Source organism: Nerophis ophidion, linkage group LG10, assembly GCF_033978795.1.
Source record: "Nerophis ophidion isolate RoL-2023_Sa linkage group LG10, RoL_Noph_v1.0, whole genome shotgun sequence".
Classification (NCBI taxonomy): domain Eukaryota; kingdom Metazoa; phylum Chordata; class Actinopteri; order Syngnathiformes; family Syngnathidae; genus Nerophis; species Nerophis ophidion.
The window spans coordinates 20,769,067-20,791,967 of record NC_084620.1 but is presented as its reverse complement, the minus strand read 5'-3'; the positions used below and the strand labels follow the sequence as shown (position 1 = coordinate 20,791,967).

At 41.3% G+C, this 22,901-nt stretch overlaps 1 protein-coding gene across 1 annotated transcript in view; it reads right to left on the bottom strand.

Annotated features, from left to right (window-relative positions):
• The window catches only part of LOC133560359 (ephrin-B3-like), a 184,918-nt gene that overhangs the window by 12,821 nt on the left and 149,196 nt on the right, over positions 1-22,901 (bottom strand). The window contains exons 3-4 of the mRNA XM_061912813.1: positions 15,958-16,050; positions 105-164 (exon numbers count right to left, since the gene is read on the bottom strand). Of these exons, the coding sequence (XP_061768797.1) occupies positions 105-164; positions 15,958-16,050 (153 nt within the window). The remainder of the gene's footprint in view (positions 1-104; positions 165-15,957; positions 16,051-22,901) is intronic.

The following is a 22,901-nucleotide window of genomic DNA, read 5'->3' as shown; positions in this document are numbered from 1 at the left end:
CCCTCCCTGCTGCATTTTGTTGTTTTTTTCTCCCACTCCCTCGTCTACAAGCCTTTTCTCATTTCCTCTATCCGTCTCTTGAATCATGTCCATTTTCTGCTTACCTGAGTTCCTGTTGGTGGAGCGTCCCGCCGTCTCCTTCTTGGGAGGCAGCCCGTATGGACCTGTAATTGGGTGGACAGTCAGTTGGAGATAAAAGCTTCACTTCCAGAGTTGGGAACATCATAATATAATAATCCATAATAGAGGTAAACACACTAATGTCCAATGATGCGTCGAATAGGCAAGGACAAAGACAAAGAATAAAACTCTTGAAGTCCTCAACGATTACGTAGCCGCTAACAAGCCAGATCAGGATTTTCCCCTTCCAGACTTTTCTATGGTGAGCCAAACTGGACTGAAATCTATCCAGTGAGGTCGAACGGGATAACGACGAGAGGTCGGCGAGTTGTGTTTTTCGACGCAACGCCAGAACGGCTTGTAATCTGCAGCTCGCTAAATCAGCCCATCTGCCTCGCTAGCCTTCAGTAATGGTGATTAAAGTGCACTGATGTGACTCAAACACACACTTGATTACACACGAGTGGTGGCGCCGATGAAGAAGACGCTTCCAGAAGGAGAGGTTTTCTTGGATTGGAGGCCATCTGGACACCGCAAGACGGCGTGCGGGTGACAATCGGCGACGCAAGACAGGAGTGAGTCAAGACAAGATGAGAGGGCCCCCTATTGAGTTAGTCCACACATAGAGTGGGAATAGGATTCACATGACACATGAAGCGTGACAGATTTTTTTGGGGTGAACCGGCCCCTGTTTCGCCAGATGGCAGTAGAGAGTGATAAATATCTTAAAATGTGTTTTGTGGCAATGCTATGTAGAGTAGCACCATCCATCCATCCATCCATCCATCCATCTTCTTCCTCTTATCCGAGGTCGGGTCGCGGGGGCAGCAGCCTAAGCAGGGAAGCCCAGACTCTCCTCTCCCCAGCCACTTCGTCCAGCTCTTCCCGAGGGATCCCAAGGCGTTCCCAGGCCAGTCGGGAGACATAGTCTTCCCAACGTGTCCTGGGTCTTCCCTGTGGCCTCCTACCGGTTGGATGTGCCCGAAACACCTCCCCAGGGAGGTGTTCGGGTGGCATCCTGACCAGCTGCCCAAACCACCTCATCTGGCTCCTCTAGATGTGGAGGAGCAGCGCCTTTACTTTGAGTTCCTCCCAGGTGGCAGAGCTTCTCACCCTATCTCTAAAGGAGAGCCCCGCCAACCGCCGGAGGAAGCTCATTTCGGCCACTTTTACCCGTGATTTTGTTCTTTCGATCATAACCCAAAGCTCATGACCATAGGTGAGGATGGCAATGTAGATCGACCGGTAAATTGAGAGCTTTGCCTTCCGGCTCATGTCCTTCTTCACCACATTGGATCGATACAGCGTCCGCACCAATCCGACTGTCGATCTCACAATCCACTCTTCCCTCACTCGTGAACAAGACTCTGAGGTACTTGAACTCCTCCACACTTTCCATCATTTTCAGCAGACTGCATTGCAAAATGACTAATGATTAACCCCCCCATCCATTTGCTATGGGCAATGTGGGCGACCGCTCAGGGTGCAAGCAATGTTAGGGCGAAGCGAACGCAAATAAATAAAAAATATAAACAAATCTCGCCAGTTTTATAGACTACCGCCGTTCAATTCTATGAGTAAGTTTTTTTTTTGTTTTTTTTATAGAGTCCCCAGTAAGAATAGAATGCACCATGGCAGCACCAGCTGACCGCCTGTGAGAGCTTTGGAACAGGGGATGGACTCACGGCAGCACCCTGCTTTGTGCTTTGGTGTCAATCTCCAAAACACAGAAAAAAAGTCTCCAATAACACCGGTCGATAAAAGTCGCTAGCTTTGTCGCTAATAGCTGTTTACGAAAAAAAGTCGTCAGGAGAATTAGAAACACAGATTTAGCAAAGTTGGCAACACGGGAAGAGACAATTTGTCAAGGAGAACACAAACTGCTTCCAAATAAATTGTATTTCATTCCTAAAATTAAAATCGACCCATATAGCAACACCTATTTGTTTGGGTTATGTGACAAATGAAAAAAAGTGTCATCAACGTGACTCACGTGACTCCGGTTAGTTGACGGGTGAAACAGTGAAGCTTATTAAAAGGCACTTGAGATCCTGGATGTTACAGGAGCAGCTCTCTGGACTTGCCATCATCAGCCTCAATCAAAAAGTTGCACAACAGATTTCGTACGATGACGTAATTGATGATTTTTCATCAAAAAAGGCTCGAGAAGTTAGGTTTTAAATTGCACATTACACCTGTTGTTAATGTTTACGCCACTTGTAAACCAGGAAAAAAACACCGGTTGAAAAACCTGCGACAGTCTGAGGCTGAGCACTAAATTCATATTATGTTAATTATCTACTGTTTTTCTGTGTACAAAACTTGTGTGTTGTCATGAAATTATATTAGAATGATGCAAAATTTAACCTGTATGTAAAATGTGAAATACTTTATAGCAAAAATGCTTTTATGCGCCACAGAGTGTTTATTTTGTTAGCTTTCTTCAGGGATTTTTTAAAGAATTGTTATTAGATCTTATGATGAAGGATTTGGGCAATTTACAATTATGTTTATGTACTGTATTACATTCATTTATCTTGTTTTTTCTCTGTTCTTAAAGTTAAAGTTAAAGTACCAATGATTGTCACACAAACACTAGCTGTGGTGAAATGAACCTCTGAATTTGGCGCATCCCCTTGTTCCACCTCCTGGGAAGTGAGGGGAGCAGTAAGCAGCAGCGGTGGCCACGCTCAGGAATCATTTTGGTGATTTAACCCCCAATTCCAACCCTTGATGGTGAGTGCCAAGCAGAGAGGAAATGGGTCCCATTTTTATAGTCTTTGGTATGACTTGGTCGGGGTTTGAACTCAAGACCTACCGATCTCAGGGTGTACACTCTAATCACAAGGCCACTGAGGGATGGTTCGCCCACTTTCATCTCATGTGAGATCCACCCAGTTTACTTGTATTTCGTGCGGTGTACAGTTCTTTTGGGTGATTCCCCTCCATGCGCTGCAGCGTGGCTGGCTGGCTGCGTTGCCTTGGAAACACCCGATGCGAAAGGTGTGCGCTTTGTTTTGCAGAATGCAAGCATTCTTACCTATGTCGAAGAAGTTAGGTTTTTGCCAGGGTTAGTTTGTGTGTTTGTTGGCAACATAACTCAAATAGTCATGGATTGATTTTGATGATTTGTCCGAAAACAACAATTCTTGTCATCGACGACAAACACACTTCACTTCCTGCTCACGGCGTTCCACACGCCCCCCACCTTGCCTGTCCCGCACTGCGTTGAGTATTCTAGGACATGTAGTTTATTTTCAGAACACGGCAAACGCTAAAGCGCCCCCAAAATAACTACACATCAAGATGTTGTTTGACACCGTCAAACGTCACGGCATTATTTGGAAGACCTTGAAACGGAAATACAATGGTATCTACAACACATGCTAGTAGTGTTGTCCCGATACCAATATTTTGGTACCGGTATCGGTACCAAAATCATTCCAATACTTTTCAGTACTTTTTTAAGTGAAGGGGACCACAAAAATTGCAATAATGGCTTTATTTTAACAAAAAATCTTAGGGTACATCAAACATGTTTCTTATTGCAAGTTCATCCTTAAATAAAATAGTGAACATACAAGACAACTTGTCTTTTAGTAGTAAATAAACAAACAAAGGCCCCTAATTTAGTCAGCTGACAAATGCAGTAACATATCGTATCATTTATCATTCTATTATTCTGTCAACATTATTAAGGACAAGTGGTAGAAAATGAATTATTAATCTACTTGTTCATTTACTGTTAATATCTGCCTACTTTCTCTTTTAACATGTTCCATTAGGGCTGGGCGATATATCGATATATGCGATATATTGCAGGTTTGACTCTGTGCGATATAGAAAATGACTATATCGTAATATTCGAGTATACGTTCTCACGCAGTTGCTTTTATTACAATAAAGCAGGGGTCACCAACCTTTTTGAAACCAAGAGCTGGTTCTTGGGTACTGATTAATGCGAAGGGCTACCAGTTTGATACACACTTAAATAAATTGCCTGAAATAGCCAATTTGCTCAATTTACCTTTAATGAATAAATCTATATACATACAAAAATGGGTATTGCTGTCTGTCATTCCATGGTACATTTTTTGTCTTTTACGGAAGGTTTTTTGTAAATAAATGATGAAAAAAGACACTTAATTGAACGGTTTAAAAGAGGAGAAAACACGAAAAAAAATTTAAATTAATTTTGAAACATAGTTTATCTTCAATTTCGACTCTTTAAAATTCAAAATTCAACCGAAAAAAGAAGAGAAAAACTAGCTAATTTGAATCTTTTGGAAAAAATTAAAAAAATAATTTATGGAACATCATTAGTAATTTTTCCTGATTAAGATTAATTTTAGAATTTTGATAACATGTTTTAAATAGGTTAAAATCCAATCTGCACATTGTTAGAATATATAACAAATTGGACCAAGCTATATTTCTAACAAAGACAAATCATTATTTCTTCCAGATTTTCCAGAACAAAAATTTTAAAAGAAATTAAAAAGACTTTGAAATAAGATTTGAATTTGATACTACAGATTTTCTAGATTTGCAAGAATAATTTTTTTGAAAAGTAATCATAATACGTTTGAAGAAATAATTCACAAATATTCTTCTTCAAAAAAAACAAAGCTACAATGAAGAATTAAATAAAAATGTATTTATTATTCTTTACAATAAAAAATAGATTTACTTGAACATTAATTTTAATTGTCAGGATAGAAGAGGAAGGAATTTAAAAGGTAAAAAGGTATATGTGTTTAAAAATCCTACAATTATTTTTAAGGTTGTATTTTTTCTCTAAAACTGTCTTTCTGAAAGTTATAAGAAGCAAAGTAAAAAAAATAAATGAATTTATTTAAACAAGTGAAGACAAAGTCTTTAAAAAAATTTCTGGGATTTTCAAATTCTATTTGAGTTTTGTCGCTCTTAGAATTAAAAACGTCGAGCAAAGCGAGACCAGCTTGCTAGTAAATAAATACAATTAAAAAAAATAGAGGCAGCTCACTGGTAAGTGCTGCTATTTGAGCTATTTTTAGAACAGGCCAGCGGCGACTCATCTGGTCCTTATGGGCTACCTGGTGCCCGCGGGCACCGCGTTGGTGACCCCTGCACTAAAGGCTGTTCCCTCTCTTTCTTGTGTCTCCTTCTGACAGACAGCGAGCGCACATTCTTGCACACGTCACATACTGTCACGTCATACGTCAAATACGAATACGCCCTCGCCCAGCAGAGAGGTAGCAGCGTGGCTAACATTAGCTGTGATGCTAGCGGACAAAGGGGTGCTGATTCTCATCCCAGTCGAGTGGTAATACGAGAGAAAGAAGGTGCGAATATTGTAACAAATAATGGTGCAACGGATCGGCACTGATCCGTGATCCGTTCGGATCAATATCTTCGGTTTATGGTAAAAAAAAAAAAAAAAAAAAAAAAAAAGTTGTTCCCACAGCAAGGTAATGGCGAGCGGAGTAACAGAGGAACTTGAACGCCACGTGCCGTTTAATCGGTGTCTTTATAGGTGCAGACTCCATTGTGCAAAACGAGTGTTTTAAACACATGCTGAAAGTGCGTCAGCCACATTACGACATCACGTCGCGCACCAACTTTTCAGCGATAAGATTGTGCCAGATTTGTATTAGCAAGAGAAGAAAAAAGTTGTGGACGAACTATCCCGAGCGTCATCTGTTGCGCTCACGACAGAAGGGTGGAGGTCCAGGGGAACTATGTGACGGTAAGTACTCATTTCATCACAGCAGAGTGGGAGATGAGAAGACACGCCCCTGTTACCAGAGTCACCTTGCGCAGGTACTGACACAAGCAGTGGAGGAATGGAAGATAAAGATATCCCAGTCACAAGTGATAATGCCAAAAATCAAATAAATGCAGTGAATGAGGCAGGGCTGGGACCACAGGTAGGGTGCTTTGCACATGTAGTGAATTTGGCATCACATCTCAGTCAATAGGATGGAGCGCCTCCTTGGGAGGATCAGGAAGGTTTCCTACTTCCACCCAAGCACAACAGCTGCTCATGTGCTTAAGAAAAAGCAAGAAATGCTAAAACTGCCTACTCAGAAGCTCATACATGATGTCCCAACAAGGTGTAATTCCACTTTTGATACGTTGGAGCATCAGGCAGATATACTCTGCATTGACCCACAAGACCCTGAAGACAAATGTCAAAGACGTCATCATCCTGTCTGATGATGATGTGAGAGTGGCAGAGGAGGTCCTCCAGGTGTTTAAAGGCCTACTGAAACCCACTACTACCGACCACGCAGTCTGATAGTTTATATATCAATGATGAAATATTAACATTGCAACACATGACAATACGGCCGGTTTAGTTGACTAAATTGCAGTTTTACATTTTCCGCTGAGTTTTTTGTTGAAAACGTCGCGGAATGATGACTCGTGCGCGTGACGTCACAGACTGTCTGGAAATATTAGCTCAGCAACAGTTACGGCTAAAAGTCGTCTCTTTTCATCGCATAATTACACAGTATTTTGGACATCCGTGTTGCTGAATCTTCTGCAATTTGTTCAACTAATAATGGAGACTATAAAGAACAATGCTGTTGGTGGAAAGCGATGTATTGCAGCTGTCTTTAGCACTGACACACAGCCGGTGTTTCTTTGTTTTTAACACAGAGCGGTCAAGTGAACATGTTTCTCTACGTCAACCAGCATCTTTTTGGATGGGAAAATTGTGATATATATATTTTTTACCGGAGACATCATTGGATTATTTGTCCTTCTGCAGTAGCTGTTTAAAAGGCAGCTGTGAGCTTGGCTCCTCGGCTTCTCTCTGAGACACTGCGTGTTCACCGCAGCCATCCGACCTCGAGGTATGTCTTTAAAATCTCACTAAAACACTATTAAAACAATAAGCAGATAAGGGAACTTCCAGAATTATCCCAGTAAATCTGTCTAATTACATCTGAAACGCTCACACTGCTGCCGCCCGGAGCCATTGCTTTTTATTTTATTTATTTTTATTTTTTCTTTCTAGTCCTTTGCTATCAATATCATCATCCACAAATCTTTCATCCTTGCTCAAATTAATGGGGAGATTGTCGTTTTCTCGGTCCGAATAGCTCTTGCTGCTGGAGGCTCGTATTATGAACAATGTGAGGACGTGAGGAGCCCTCACCCTTGTGACGTCATTGTCTGTGACTTCCGGTAAAGTCGAGGCTTTTTTATCAGCACCAAAAGTTGCAAACTTTATCGTGGATGTTCTCTACTAAATTCTTTCAGCAAAAATCTGGCAAAATCGCGAAATGATCAAGTATGACACATAGAATGGACCTGCTATCCCCGTTTGAATAAGAAAATCTCATTTCAGTAGGCCTTTAAACCCCTCAAAACTGTTACATCTCTGCTGACCACTGAAACTTCACCATCTGTGTCAATGATCCTGCCACTGAAAACAAGGATTCTACAATCCATGGCTCCAAGTGTGGAAGACAGCAGCATCCCTCCAGATGTCAAGCTTTATTTGACTACCTATGTTTCAAGAAAGCTGTTGTGCATTCTTCTGTTGCACTTTAAACCTTTTTTTATTTTTATTAATGGTCATTGGTCCAAGTTTAAAGAAAGGAGAAATCCATTTTTATGTGGCACTGTTTTTAATTAATTATGTTATAAAATGATATTATGCCTTGTGCACTTTAACCTGATTTTAAAAGTGTTACAAAACAAAACTTCTTTCTATTTGTCGTCTTTTTTTTTTTTTTTTTTGCTGATGCGAAAAATTATCCGATTCGTGACACTGATCCGAGAAACGATCCGAAACGTGAGTTTTTTTGATCCGTTGCACCCTTAGTAACAAATGAAGGAAGAATTAATTCCCAAGAAAAACAGCACGGGGTCCATCGTCTGGCGGTGGTTCGGCTTTAAGTGGGAATATGCCGAATAGACAACTTTAATTTGTCAAGTGTAGGGCACAAGTGTTGCTACCAAAAGTAGCATTACTGCTAATATGTAGCATCATTTGAAAAGTCACGTGCTAATAACTTTAATAAATACAGTTTTGGTAAATTGACTTAGATTTCCTTCTCTGCATGAAAGTTTATAAGTAGCATATATTAATGCAGTATGAAGTAGAATGTTTTAATGCAGACACATAGAATCATCATAATGCTGTGATTACATGTATCCAGTGTTCATTCAAGGTTAAGGCAAAATATCGTTATATATATCGTATATTGCGATATGGCCTAAAAATATCGCAATATTAGAAAAAAGGCCATATCGCCCAGCCCTATGTTCTATCTTCACTTCTGTTAAAATGTAATAATCACTTATTCTTCTGTTGTTTGATACTTTACATTAGTTTTGGATGATACCACAAATTTGGGTATCAATCCGATAGCAAGTAGTTACAGGATCATACATTGGTCATATTCAAGTCCTTATGTGTCCAGGGACATAATTCCTGAGTTTATAAACATAATATACATTTTTTTTAAGAGACAAAAGAAGATGTTCTGATAACAAAAAATATCGACGTAACCATAGTGGTATCGACTAGATACGCCACAGTACTTGGTATTATTACAGTGGATGTCAGGTGTCGATCCACCAGTGGCGTTTGTTTACATTTTGACGCCGGTGACCAACGGTGTGTAGTGGAGCATGTTTAGGTATTCCTCGTCCTGCAGGCATAATACTTGTAAGAAACCGGTACTTTTCAGAGGCGGTATAGTACCGAATATGATTCAGTAGTACGGCGGTACTATACTAATACCGGTATACCGTACAACCCTGCATGCTACTATTTAACCTAGTTAGCAAGCTAACGCTAGTTGGTCTCTATGATTTTATCAACATGTTGTTATCAATCACGTTTTTCGATTATTTTAATTTAATATGGTAATACTGACCTTTGGGGTTTTTTCAGCAGGTCATTTTTACTGTTTATTTGAAGTACAAACGCCCGCAGCTGCTGAGGCCGAGGCAAAAGAGTGACCGCTGTTGTAACCCGTAACAACGCATACACCACGGCGATTGAGCAGGCTGGCCAACTTACTGACACAATTGGTTTATCAAAAGATCGGACCAGGCCTAGTCTCGACATAGTAATATAAAGCAGACTTTACTTCACACATGTAGCGAGCTCGGGGGGGCAGGGGCCTGCATCGACGGTGAGCTGTGAGCGAGGCTGACAAGGAGCAAGCTGGGACAGATGTGGGATGAAATAGGCCGGGACAAGTCAGTGCATGGACGCCAGGCGTGCATGTGTGTCTGCGGAGTCGCAGCAATGCTTTATTTAGTTGACAAACAACATCGACGTGACCTTTAAGCCGCGGCGGCAGCAAGACGGAGCGAAGATGTGGAGAGCTGCGGCGGCAACGGTGGTGTTTGAGTGAGCAGCGGGAAAAGGGGAACTCAAACATAATATTGGCTGCATTTCAAGAGCGGAGTGTTTTTAGATATGTTGTTTATTTAAGTTGCTGTGTGACAGCAAGCGTTATTGTCATTCAAAAGAGCCCGACAGAGTATTTCTGTCGACTCTGCTGATGCAACGGGCTGATAGCGGCGACACAATACACAAATCACGATAACGCCAACTGAGCGCCAGGGAGGAGGGAGGCGGGGTCATGTGAAGGACAGATGGCTATTATGTGCAGGTCATTTTTTCACCCTACACTAAGGCCATGTCTACACTAAGTCGTTTAACCCCTTAAAACAGGGGTGTCAAACTCAAATACAGAGTGGGCCAAAATTTAAAACGGAACAAAGCTGCGGGCCAAGGTTGAAAAAATTAACCTTTTAATAGGGACCCAAACAAGTTTTGCATTGAATATTGAACAAGCAAGGCTTGTATAACTTTATAGTGACATGCAAACTCCAGAGTTAAATAATAATAATTAAAAAATATCAATGGCATATCAAATAAAATTTAAATACAAATTCAATGCCCCTTTTCTATCTGCAGCCTTCTGAGGTAAATATCAAAATAAACTTTTTCCACAGGCTAATAATAAATTTGAAAATAAAATAATAATGAATGAATCAAACATTCAAGCCTTCAAGTAGCAAGAGAAAGTGCATGAATAAAACGTTAATTATTGCTCAGTTTGCTACACTGCTTTGCCTTAGAAACAAGCAACACTTATATAACTTAATAGTGCAAAATCAACTTTCAAAAAACAAAACAAAAAAAATCAATGGGTTCTGGGTGTTTTTTCTGTTGTGTTTATGTTGTGTTACAGTGCGGTTGTTCTCCCGAAATATGTTTGTCATTCTTGTTTGGTGTAGGTTCACAGTGTGGCACATATTTGTAGCAGTGTTAAAGTTGTTTATACGGCCACTCTCAGTGTGACCTTTATTGTTGACTGAGAATGCCTTGCATTCACTTATGTGTGTGTACAAGCCGCATGTATTATGTGACTTGGCTGGCAAGCTGCTTGTATGGAGTGAAAGCGGACATGACTGCAAGTTATGGAGAACGTTAAAGGCTGTGCCTTTAAGGCACGCCCCCAATATTGTTACCCGGGTGGAAATCGGGAAGAATTCGGGAGAATGGTTTCCCTGGGGAGATATTCGGGAGGGGCACCGAACTTTGGGAGTCTCCCGGGAAAATCGGTAGGGTTGGCAAGTATGAGTATTAAGAATGCGATGTTAATCGGCGGGCCAGCTGTAATGTTAATCTGATATTGCCTCAAGGGCCAAAGGAAATCACACGGCGGGCCAAATTTGTCCCGCGGGCCAGAGTTTGACACCCATGCCTTAAAAGAATAATTATTTAGCCTAAGCCCCGTTTCAGCCACACTAAACCAGCGTTTAAGGTCCCCCTCCTCTGACAAATTTTTTGCCTTTCAATCTTTGAATCTTCGGCACTTAGCTTTGTATGGACACATTGATCGTTTCCAAACTGAGTTCGGAGAGGAAGTGACGCCAGAAAGACCTCGTCCACACAGGAAGTGACATCAGAAAGAACACGCCACAGCCAGCTTCATAATAAAGCGGTTTCGTAACTTAAAGTTAAAATACCCATGATTGTCACACACATACTAGATGTGGCTGCGCCCGGGAATCATTTTTGGTGATTTAACCCCAAATTCCAACCCTTAATGCTGAGTGCCAAGCATGGAGGTAACGGGTCCCATTGTTATAGTCTTTGGTATGACTCGGCCGGGGTTTGAACTCACGGCCTACCGATCTCAGGGCGGACCCTCTATCCACTAGGTCACTGAGTAGGAGTTAACCACTGGAAATATGGAGGCAAGTCATCCAGACATGCCCGTGTTTCTCCTTCCTCTACACGTACAGACGCATGTGGAAATCACACATGAATACCTTGAGAGAAAGCGATTGCAGCTATTTGGAATACAACACTTCTCAGATGGTAAGAGAACTTTTCAATGTCCGGCCGGGTCAGCTGTGTTTCTACTTGGCGAAAAACTTTGGTCATTTGTTGAAGGCGAGACAACGAGAATGCGAGTTACCGTGGATGTGATAAAAAAAGATAGCGTGTGCTTTGTATTACCTGGCCGTCGAGGAAAACGGCGAATGCATTTGGACTGGCAAAGCAGACTGTGTCAGTTGTTGTCTGCCATGTATGTCGTGGACTCAACGTCTAGGTCCAGAGTATATAAAGTCACCAAAAACGAATGGACAATGAAAGGGAAGGCAAAAGAGTGAGGAGTGTCCTGACCAGATATCTAGATCTCAAGATTGATTGTTGTAAAATGTACATTGTATACTTTCACGTGTCCATTAAAAATGTGATTAACTTATGATGGCTCAGGTGTGATTCACTACAATAGGGCCCCACAGGGCACTGGATTCCAGTTAATTGAAATACCACAACACTGGATATTGTTTAGATAAGTTACATTTAAGAACTTGCACACAAAGCAACACTGGAGATGACTATAACGTGCGCATTTTCCACGCATGCGTACTATGTCGTGTTGCGAGGGTCGTTGTGTGTGGACATGGATACGGTTAGGTGTGATTTACCCTGGATAACCTTATCCGGCTTAGTATAAACCGGGCTTAAACGGAAAACACGAAGGCGAGGCTCATTCGCTGCAAAGAAATTATGCACGGCCTGAAGTCACAAATGGAAGTCGCTCGCCTTTTTGGCGCGAGCAAGCCAGAAAATGTTTATGTGGTCTGTAATGTACAGCTGTGTGCGCGAGAATGAGGAGTGCAAGCAGTTAAAAGGAAGTGTGAGGGGAGTCAACGGGGCTCATTAGAGCTGACTGATCCTACACTTCTGCGCTGTTCTCGCCACTTAACAAGCTCTAATATGCTCGCTGAAAGGAGGAGACGAGTGTGTGTGCTGTGCAGCAGAGACCAAAGACATGCTTTTAAAGAGGAGGAAGATGCTGTGGACAGCGAACCAAAAAAGCGTACGTTTTAGAGTTGTACGGTATACTGGTATTAGTGTAGTACCGAGATACTACAGGGCATTTTCTGTAATATACACTTTCTGAAAGGTACCGGTCCCGCACCCCAATGTGCCCGCGTCGAAGTCACGTTATGACATTACTGGTTTACGAGCAGACGAGCATGTACGGCGGCACACAATCACAGAGTATTTACAAGCAGACACAGTGTGTAGAGAGAAAAGGGAGAACAGACGCATTTTGGCTTAAAGGGCCTACAGAAACCCACTACTACCCACCACGCAGTCTGATAGTTTATATATCAATGATGAAATATTAACATTGCAAAACATGCCAATAAGGCCTTTTTAGTTTACTAAATTGCAATTTTAAATTTACCTGGAGTTTCTTCTTGAAAACGTCGCATAATGATGACGTGTACGCGTGACGTCACGGACTGTTAGGAAATATGAGCGCTGCGTACACACAGCTAAAAGTCGTCTGCTTTAACGGCATAATTACATAGTATTTTGGAGATCTGTGTTGCTGAATCTTTTGCAATTTGTTCAATTAATAATGGAGAAGTCACAGTAGAAAGATGGAGTAGGGAAGCTTTAGCCTTTAGCCACACAAACACAAGGTGATTCCTTGTTTAAAATTCCCGGAGGTGAAACTTTACTATGGATAAGAGCGCGGTCAAGCGAACATGGATACTGACCGAATGTCAACCAGCAGGTTTCGGTGAGAAAATTGTGGTAAAAAGTCGCTTCTTACCGGAGATCAGCTGAGCTTGCGCCATCCATAAAGCTGCCGTCGACTTCCCTGAGACACTGCGCGTCAAGACACCCGTGGACACACCCCTCCGACTATCAGGTACTGTTAAACTCACTAAAACACTAGCAGCACGATAGAAAGTTAAGGGATTTCCCAGAATTATCCCTGTAAATGTGTCTAAGAACATCTGAATCCGTCCCAATGCAATCGCGTTTTTTTCTAAAACTTTTTATTCTTTTTTTTTTACTAGTCCGTCGCTATTAATATCCTCAAACACAAATCTTTCATCCTCGCTCAAATCAATGGGGAAATTGTTGTTTTCTCAGTCCGAATAACTGTTTTTGTTGGAGGCTCCCATTAAAAACAATGTGAATATGTGAGGAGCCATCAACATGTGATGTCATCGTCTGCGACTTCCGCTTGAGGCAGGGCTTTTCTGTTAGCGACCGAAAGTTGTGAGCTTTATTGTAGATGTTCTCAACTACATCCTTTCAGCAAAAATATGGCAATATCGCGAAATGATCAAGTATGACACATAGAATGGACCTGCTATCCCCATTTAAATAAGAAACTCTCATTTCAGTAGGCCTTTGAAAACTAACGATAAAGGTGAAGTTATAACTCTGAAACACCCTCAGGAAGAGGTGCTTTAAGACATAGCTAGCTAGCTAGCGGCTAACGTCCATCTGCCATCGGCAATGTTTTAGCGACTTCTAAATCACTAATCCTGGTCTCCATGGCCACAAATAAAGTACGTTTCTTCTTAAAGGGGAACATTATCACAATTTCAAAAGGGTTAAAAACAATAAAAATCAGTTTCCAGTGGCTTGTTGTATTTTTTGAAGTTTTTTTCAAAATTTTACCGGTCTCGGAATATCCCTAAATAAAGCTTTAAAGTGCCTTATTTTCTTCTCTCTGCGAAGACACTGGCCATTTCCCTGTGACGTCATACAGTGCTGCCAATGTAAACAAACAATGGGAATACCACAGCAAGATATAGTGACATTAGCTCGGATTCAAACTTGGATTTCAGCGACTTAAGCGATTCAACAGATTACGCATGTATTGAAACAGATGGTTGGAGTATGAAAATATTGAAGAAGAAACTGAAGCTATTGAGCGAATAGCTATTGACGCTATTCATAGCCATAGCATGGCCGAATAGCTGCATTAGCATCGCCGGTAAAATGTGCGGACCAAACGATCAGGACTTTCGCATCTTTTGACACTGGAGCAACTTAAACCGGTCGATTGGTAAGTGTTTTTTTTCGCATTAAATGTGGGTAGAAGGAAATGTAATATAGTTGCAAATGCATCTACAGGTTATCCATACATCTCTGTTCCATGTCTGCTTTAATACCGCCGGTTAGTAGCATGTTAGCATCGATTAGCTTAGCATGTTAGCATCGATTAGCCGGCAGTCAACATCAACAAAACTCACCTTTGTGATTTCGTTGACTATCGTTGCAAATGCATTTGCAGGTTATCCATACAACTCTGTGCCATGTCTGCCTTAGCATCGCCGGTCAAATGTGGAGACACTCCGGCACATTCAATGGGGGTCTGGCGGCAGACACTTTCGCATCTTCGGGCCAGTGGTGCAACTTGAATCCCTCCCTGTTAGTGTTGTTACACCCTCCGACGACACACCGACGAGGCATGATGTCTCCAAGGTTCCAAAAAATAGTCAAAAAAACGGAAAATAACAGAGCTGAGATCTGATGTTTGTAATGTGTTGAAAATGAAAATCGTGGGTGTGTTACCTCGGCGACGTCACATTCTGACGTCATCGCCTCCAGCGAGATAAACAGAAAGGCGTTTAATTCGCCAAAATTCACCCATTTAGAGTTCGGAAATCGGTTAAAAAAATAGATGGTCTTTTTTCTGCACCATATATCGACGCTTACATAGGTCTGGTGATAATGTTCCCCTTTAAGTGTCATCCCTTCAGGACGAGGAATTACTAAACATGTTTCACTACACACCGTAGCTCACCGGTGTGTAGTGGATCCACAACTAACATCCACTGTAATGATATCAAGTACAGGCACGTATCGAATCAATACTGTTATGATTACGTCAATATTTTTTGGCATCACAACATCTTCTTTCGTTTTTTAAAAATGTATATTATGTTTATAAAACTCAGGAAATACGTCCCTGGACACATGAGGACTTTGAATATGACCAATGTATGATTCTGTAATGACTTGGTATCGGATTGATTCCCAAATGTGTGGTATCTTCCAAAACTAATGTAAACTATCAAACAACAGAAGAATAAATGATTATTACATTTTAACAGAAGTGTAGATAGAACATGTTAAAAGAGAAAGTTAGCACATATTAAAAGTAAATGAGCAAAAATATTTTCTACCACTTCTCCTTAATAATGTTGACAAAATAATAGAATGATAAATGACACAATATGTTACTGCATACATCAGCAGACTAATGAGGAGTCTTTGTTTGTTTACTTACTACTAAAAGACAAGTTGTCTTGTATGTTCACTATTTTCTTTAAGGCCTAACTGCAATAAGAAACATGTGTTAAATGTACTCTAAGATTTTTTTTTAAATAAAGCCAATAATGCAATTTTTTTGTGGTCCACTTTACTTACCACTCCGAAAAGTATCAAAATAATTATAGTACCGGTCCCAAAATATTGGTAAGGTGAACACCCCTCACAGAAGTGTGAGGCGATAAGTAAGCAGGAAGAGGACTCACTTTGCCCCACTTTAAGGACCACCTTCATGCCCTGCGTGGCACACACTCCACCCCTCATGCTGTCCAGACTTTGGCGCGTCCCATCTGACGTCGCTGCAGGGAGAAGAAAATGACATAGTTAGCTCAGCGCACGAGGGCACACACACACACACACACACACACACACACACACACACACACAAACACACACACACACACACGCACACACACACACACACACACACACACACACACACACACACAAGCGCACAAGCGCACAAACGTATGTCCATTCACAAGGCACAGTGACTGTCAATTTCCAACAATACATTCCGCACACGCGTTCCGGCGAGGCGACAAGTGACATTTGCAGAAGCTGCAATTTAAAAGCACGATTTGAAACTTTGAAATGTCAAACGAAAAAAAAGAACGAGGGGCACTTCAATAAGTCCTCTTGCTCATCGGCATACATTAACACCCCCCGCGGCCCCTGTCGGCGTCGCTTTAGATAAACCACTTTCACCGTGCACTATAAAAGCGGTGGTGCAATTTTGTCTTGGATTGAGATTGAAAACTTCTAATTGCTGTGCTTTTGAATACATTAAATGTACACGAAGGGAAAAGGTGATTGCTGTGTCTTGTCTCCTCTCTAATGTACTGGTCAGTGTATGTTTTGGTCAACCATACATGAAAACCAAAAAACAACTGGTTTCCTTGGATATACTTTTGAAAAACGGCGAGCAGAACATTTTACACAAGGCGACATTATCCACGACATACATGATCTTTTTGTGACGGTATCTGCAGTCACACAACCGCTTTATTCGATACACCTGCAGCTCATCAATTGATCAGCCAAATCACATGATCACGTTAGGTCATGATTTGGTTGCCATGACGACAATAAACCCATCCATACATTTTCTAGCGCTTGTCCCTCTCAGGGTCGGGGTCTGGGGTGAGCGGAATTAGGCGGGGTGACAATAATAAACAAAAAATAAAATGAAAAAATAACATCTAGGTCCGTCCGTGTACTTTCCGTTCATTCTATTTCCAATTCTTAAATGCAAATCTGGCTTCACAGTGGCAGAGGGGTCAGTGCGTCTGCCTCACAATACGATGGTCCTCAGTAGTCTGGAGTTCAATCCCGGGCTCGTGATCTTTCTGTGCAAATAAACCCAACAGTGTTTTCTTTGTCAATTAAATTAAAGTTCAATGACCTGTGAATGTTGTCTGTCTATCAGTGTTGGCCCTGCGATGAGCTGGCGACTTGTCCAGGGTGTACCCCGCCTTCCGCCCGATTGTAGCTGAGATAGGCGCCAGCGCCCCCCGTGACCCCAAAAGGGAATAAGCGGTAGAAAATGGATGGATGGATGACCTGTACTTCCCCTGTGTCTTGATTTTTACCAAATCTTGTCCCAATTACATGTCTATACCCGTGTCCTACACCTATCTTTCCTCTCCTCTACACCTGTGGCCAACACTTGTGTCTCGGCCTCATGTCCTTCACTTGTGTCCTTCACTTGTGTGTTGACTTTTGTCCACACCTCTGTCTTGTTCTCTTCTACTTCTATACTGTCTGTCTTTTTTCCATGCTCACCTGCGTCCTGCTTTTTTTCAAGTTAAATGGAAGCCAACAGGTGGCGCTTTTGAGGGGGAGGGGGAATGTTGAAGTGGACGGGTCAGTGGGAATGTTTTACCGGGGCTCCAAGCACAAAGGGGGCACTGGGCTTTGGTGAAGTTTGAAGATTTTTTTTTTTTTTCCCCTGTCGTTTCAATATGCAAGTTATGAAAAAAAGAACTTTGTGAATGTTGAGATAAAATTAATATAGCCGTGAAAGTTAAATAATAATGTTGGGTGAGTCAGATGAAGAATGTCTAAGACTACTTATAAAAAGTAATTCTCAATTTTAACTTTTGTATCTCATTGCCCATAACTGTGATGTGTTCAAAGACCCTTGATTAAATTTAGAAATATTGTTTTTAATGACAGGGGATACTTAACCCCCAGGAGATGCGGTAAAAATGATGTAATCCTAATAATAATTATCTGTTATAATGAAGACAATCCAATGTGTATCAGCTTATCTCTACTTTAAAGCAGGAATGTCAAACGTACGGCCCGCAAACAGGTTTTTTCCGATGAGTTTGGCAAGTGTAAAAATTATTGGCTTTTTTTTTTTAATGAAAGACACTGCTGTTCTAAATGTGTCCACTGGATGTCACAATAGCAATTCTGTTAGGCAAGCAAACGGTTTATACCGGAGCCAAGCAAGGGTTACACAGTAAAGGGTGACTGTGGTTTCTCTTCCTCGACCCTCATGAAATTTAAAACCTGCCGTTTTATCTCTTCTGCTTCGAGCACATTGTCATTTGGCACCCTCGTTGCCCCAAAATGTCTCCGTCAAACATGAGAAAAGTGAACTTTTTCCTCTTTTTCTTACGATTTGTTGAGTTAGCACTAGGTAGATACATGGACATGACAAAGGAAGTATTTGATACCTAGAAGAGTTTACATTTTGTGTTTTTTGTTCAATCCCAGAAGGACTTAATGCAGGGGTAAGGAACCTATGACTCTGGAGCCAGATGTGTCTCTGTTGATGACTGCACCTGGCTCTCAGATAAATCTTAGCTGACATTGCTTAACACAGTAAGTAATGAATAATTCCGCTGGTAATCACAGTGTCAAAAATAACGTTCAAAATATAAAACATTCTCATGCATTTTAATCCATCCATCCGGTTTCTACCGCACCTGTTCAAGAAGTCGCATTAATGGTAAGAAGTATTTTATTTATTGCTGGTTAGCTTCAGAATAACAATGTTATTACAACGAATAAGAGACTTATTATACTCTAAAAATGTTGGTCTTACTTAAAAATGCTGGCATTTAGTTGTATACAGTCCTAAAAAATATATTATATGGCTCTCACTGAAATACTTTTTGAAATATTTGGCTTGTATGGCTCTCTCAGCCAAAAAGGTTCCCGACCCCTGACTTAAAGATTAATCCTGGTTTTGTAGATACACTGAGACCAAGTCTAAGACCATTGTGTTTTTGAAACTGCGCCAATTTCCTCAGAATTTTGTTTTCATAATCTGCTTGTTCTATTTTTGGCCAAAGTAAAACAAAGAAAACAACCTGGAGTTGTCTCTATTTTTAAGTTATCATGTGATGATTTTACCATTCTGGCCCACTCGGGAATTGATTTTCCTCCATGCGGCCCTTGGGCTTAAATGAGTTGACACCCCTGCTTTAAAGTGAAGGAAAACCTGACCGATTCATAATTATATTTAAGTGAAAAATGACAGGTTGTATGATTATTTAAATTGATATGCATGCTACTTAATATTTAATTTGTTGGCAGTGTTTTGTTAAAAAAAACAAAAACGTGTTATTTAGGGGGGTTTATCGAGATATACCGTATTTCCTTGAATTGCCGCAGGGCATATAGTATGCGCCTGCTTAGTATTACCGCCTGGTCAAACTCGTGACGTCACGAGAGACACTTCCCCTGTCATCATTTTCAAAATGGAGGAGGCTGATTTCAATACCGGTAATTTGAAATCGCATAAAGGGAAGAAGATTAAGAGCTATTCAGTAGGATTTAAGGTCCAAGCTTACATCACACTCAAATTTTACTGCATGCCTTTGGTAAGTGCCGGAGTGCGAAGAGGTTTTAAAATAATTAGCGCATGCTTACTTTTACCGCTAGCCTTTGATAAGCGCAGGAGTGAGAAGCGGTTTTAAATTAATTAGCGCCCCGGCGGCAATTCAAGGAAATAAGGTCTTCTCTATAGCAGTGGTTCTCAACCTTTTTTTAGTGATGTACGCTCTGTGAACATTTTTTTAATTCAAGTACCCTCTAATCAGAGCAAAGCATTTTTGGTTGAAAAAAGGAGATAAAGAAGTAAAATACAGCACTATGTCATCAGATTCTGATTTATTAAATTGTATAACAGTGCAAAATATTGCTCATTTGTAGTGGTCTACCTTGAAACATTTGGGAAAAAAAGATATAAAAATTACTAAAAACTTGTTGAAAAATAAACAAGTGATTCAATTACCGGTATAAATAAAGATTTGTACACATAGAAGTAATCATCAACTTAAAGTGCCCTATTTGGGGATTGTAATAGAGATCCATCTGGTTCATCAACTTAATTCTAAACATTTCTTTACAAAAAAAGAAATATTTAACCTTAATTTTCATGGAACATGTCCACAAAAAATGTAGCTGTCAACACTGAATTTTGCATTGTTGCATTTCTTTACACAGTTTTTGAACTTACATTCATATTTTGTTGAAGTATTATTCAATAAATATATTTATAAAGAATTTTTGAATTGTTGCTATTTTTAGAATATTTAAAAAAAAAATCTCACGTACCCCTTGGCATACCTTCAAGTACCCCCAGGGGTACGTGTACTCCCATTTGAGAACCACTGCTCTATAGTGTAATCCCATCCGTAAAAAGTGTGTGTTTTAAAAAATCTATGAAATAATATTGTTTTTGGTGTGTGTAAACATACAAAGTGTGTGTGCGTATAGGGTGGTGGCGTTGTGTTTACGGTGGGATGGGGGGCTTTTAGAAGTTTACGTCTGGGGGCCCAGAATTTGGTGCTACACCCCCAACAATATCCAGGAACCAAGTTTCATTGGTCATCCGAGTATGTAAACTTCAAATGCTGGAAAAAGTGCCTAGGAGTGTCACAACGTCTCTTTTTATCCAAGGCTTATAATTATACTAACACCATCCGCTGTCCGTCAAACAGCTTGCAGCTTCAGGGCAGCTTGGCAGCGCGGCAAGAATGTTGTCAGTTATATATTTATGCAAGAAGACGAAGAAGTGAGACAAAGTGACAACCGCACCTCCTTAGCATCAATCAATCATGCACAACTCGCAAACTCCCCACCCCCCACCCAAAAAACAAACAAACAAACAAACAAAAAAACATTCGTCCTTCCCTATTTTCTAGGTTTTAGTCATTGGTACTCATTTGTCCTCACACTAGCGATTAGCCCGTCTGGAGAAAAAGGGTGTAAGGGAAGATGGAAAGAAAGTGAGAGAGAGAGGGGTGTGAAGAAGATGCAGCTTCACTTCTAACACCTCCTTCTTCTCTCCATCCTTCCATGCATAATGTGGAGCGTGAAAGCAGGAGGAGGACAAGACGGAGGTCAATGCATGAAGCACACTTGCACAAACAGGAATGCAAATTGGGCTCACTTTGGGAGACGTCTAATACAAATAGCCTTTATTGACTTTATATGACAATTTGTTGTCCCGCCTGTGCATGACTGGTCCTCTCTTCATTTGAATATGGACTGAGGAGAGAGACGGGCCAAAAGGACCCGCCCACTCACCCTCAGCTGTTCCGAAACTAATGTCCTCTGACACGAGTGGGCAACAAGGGAGGTGAGGAAGACGACGTGGGCGAGCAGACAAGGAGGGCATGCGGAGGGACGGGATTGCCAGGCCAGGAGATGTGATTGGCTGTGACAAGCTGTCGGTGATATGATGAGGATGCGACATGATGCCATGTGATGATGGAGTGACACGGCGTGGACCAAATTCTCTTCTGCCAGAGTATTTGTGAGGGCGTGGAGGTGTCCCCGTTTGGGTGGAAAAAAAAGAGACACGAAGGAGGACGTGGCCGTTCACAATGAGATAAGAGCGGAGACGGGGGAGCGATGAGTAATTGAGACAATGATGAGCGCTGATGTGACAGGGCAGAGGACACGGGAGAGGAACCGACGTCTCTGTGAGGACACAATCGATGGAATAAAAGTGCAGTCACGGCGTGGAGGTGCGCACACGAGGGGGCCGGGGAGGGACAGCACAAGATGACAAACGTCCGTATGCAAGTGCATCATGCTGGATGAGGACATTGGACAGATCCATAATGCATGAGACATATGAGACACAGGTGCACAGCAAACACAAAAAACAAATACAGCAAAAAACACAAAGGTCCGTCCGACACCTTAGCCTTAGACTCCTGTGTTATTGTCATTCAAATTTGAACTTTACAGTACAAATAAAAACGAAATTTCGTTGCATTAGCTCTTAGTAGTGCAGGATTAAAAAAAAATAATAATAAAAAAAATAAAATAAAAAAAAAAAGCAATAAGGTGCAGATATAAACAAATAGTTTACTGTACAGATAAATACATTGCACTTTTTCACATGCGTCCATGTTTATGGATGTATGTTATATTGTCTTTTTTATTCCAGGGAGTTAATCCATTTTGGGGGGAGTTGAGGGGATAATTTAATTATGATGCGTTCAAGAGTCTTACATCCTGAGGGAAGAAGCTGTTACAGAATCTGGAGGTTCTGCTACGGAGGCTGCGGAACCTCTTCCTAGAGTCCAGCAGTGAAAACAGTCCTTGGTGGGGGTGGGAGGAGTACATCCGGAAAGTATTCAAAGCGCTTCACCTTTTTCACATTTTGTTATGTCACAGCCTTATTCAAAAATGTAATACATTCATTCTTGTCCGCAAAATTCTACACACAGTACCCAAAATATTTTTTTTTTTGCTTGTATTTTCAACATTGTCATTTCCAGGTGCATTATGTCCTGTTTTTGCTTGAACTTTGTGTCATACAACTGTCTCTCTCCAGTGTGTCCTATACCCCGAGCTATACCTGGGGCGTTATAGCTTAGTTGTTAGCGTGGCCGTGCCGGCGACTTGAGGGTTCCAGGTGCAATCCCCGCTTCCGCCATCCTAGTCACTGCCATTGTGTCCTTGGGCAAGACACTTTACCCACCTGCTCCCAGTGCCACCCACACTGCTTTAGATATAACTTAGATATTGGGATTCGCTATGCAAAAGCGCTTTGAGTCATTAGAGAAAAGCGCTATATGAATATTATTCACTTCACGTGTGCTGCTCCCGTCTGCTAGGCTTGGGAATCTTACAGCAGCTCACGATTCAGTTCCCTTCTGATTTTTGTCGTAAT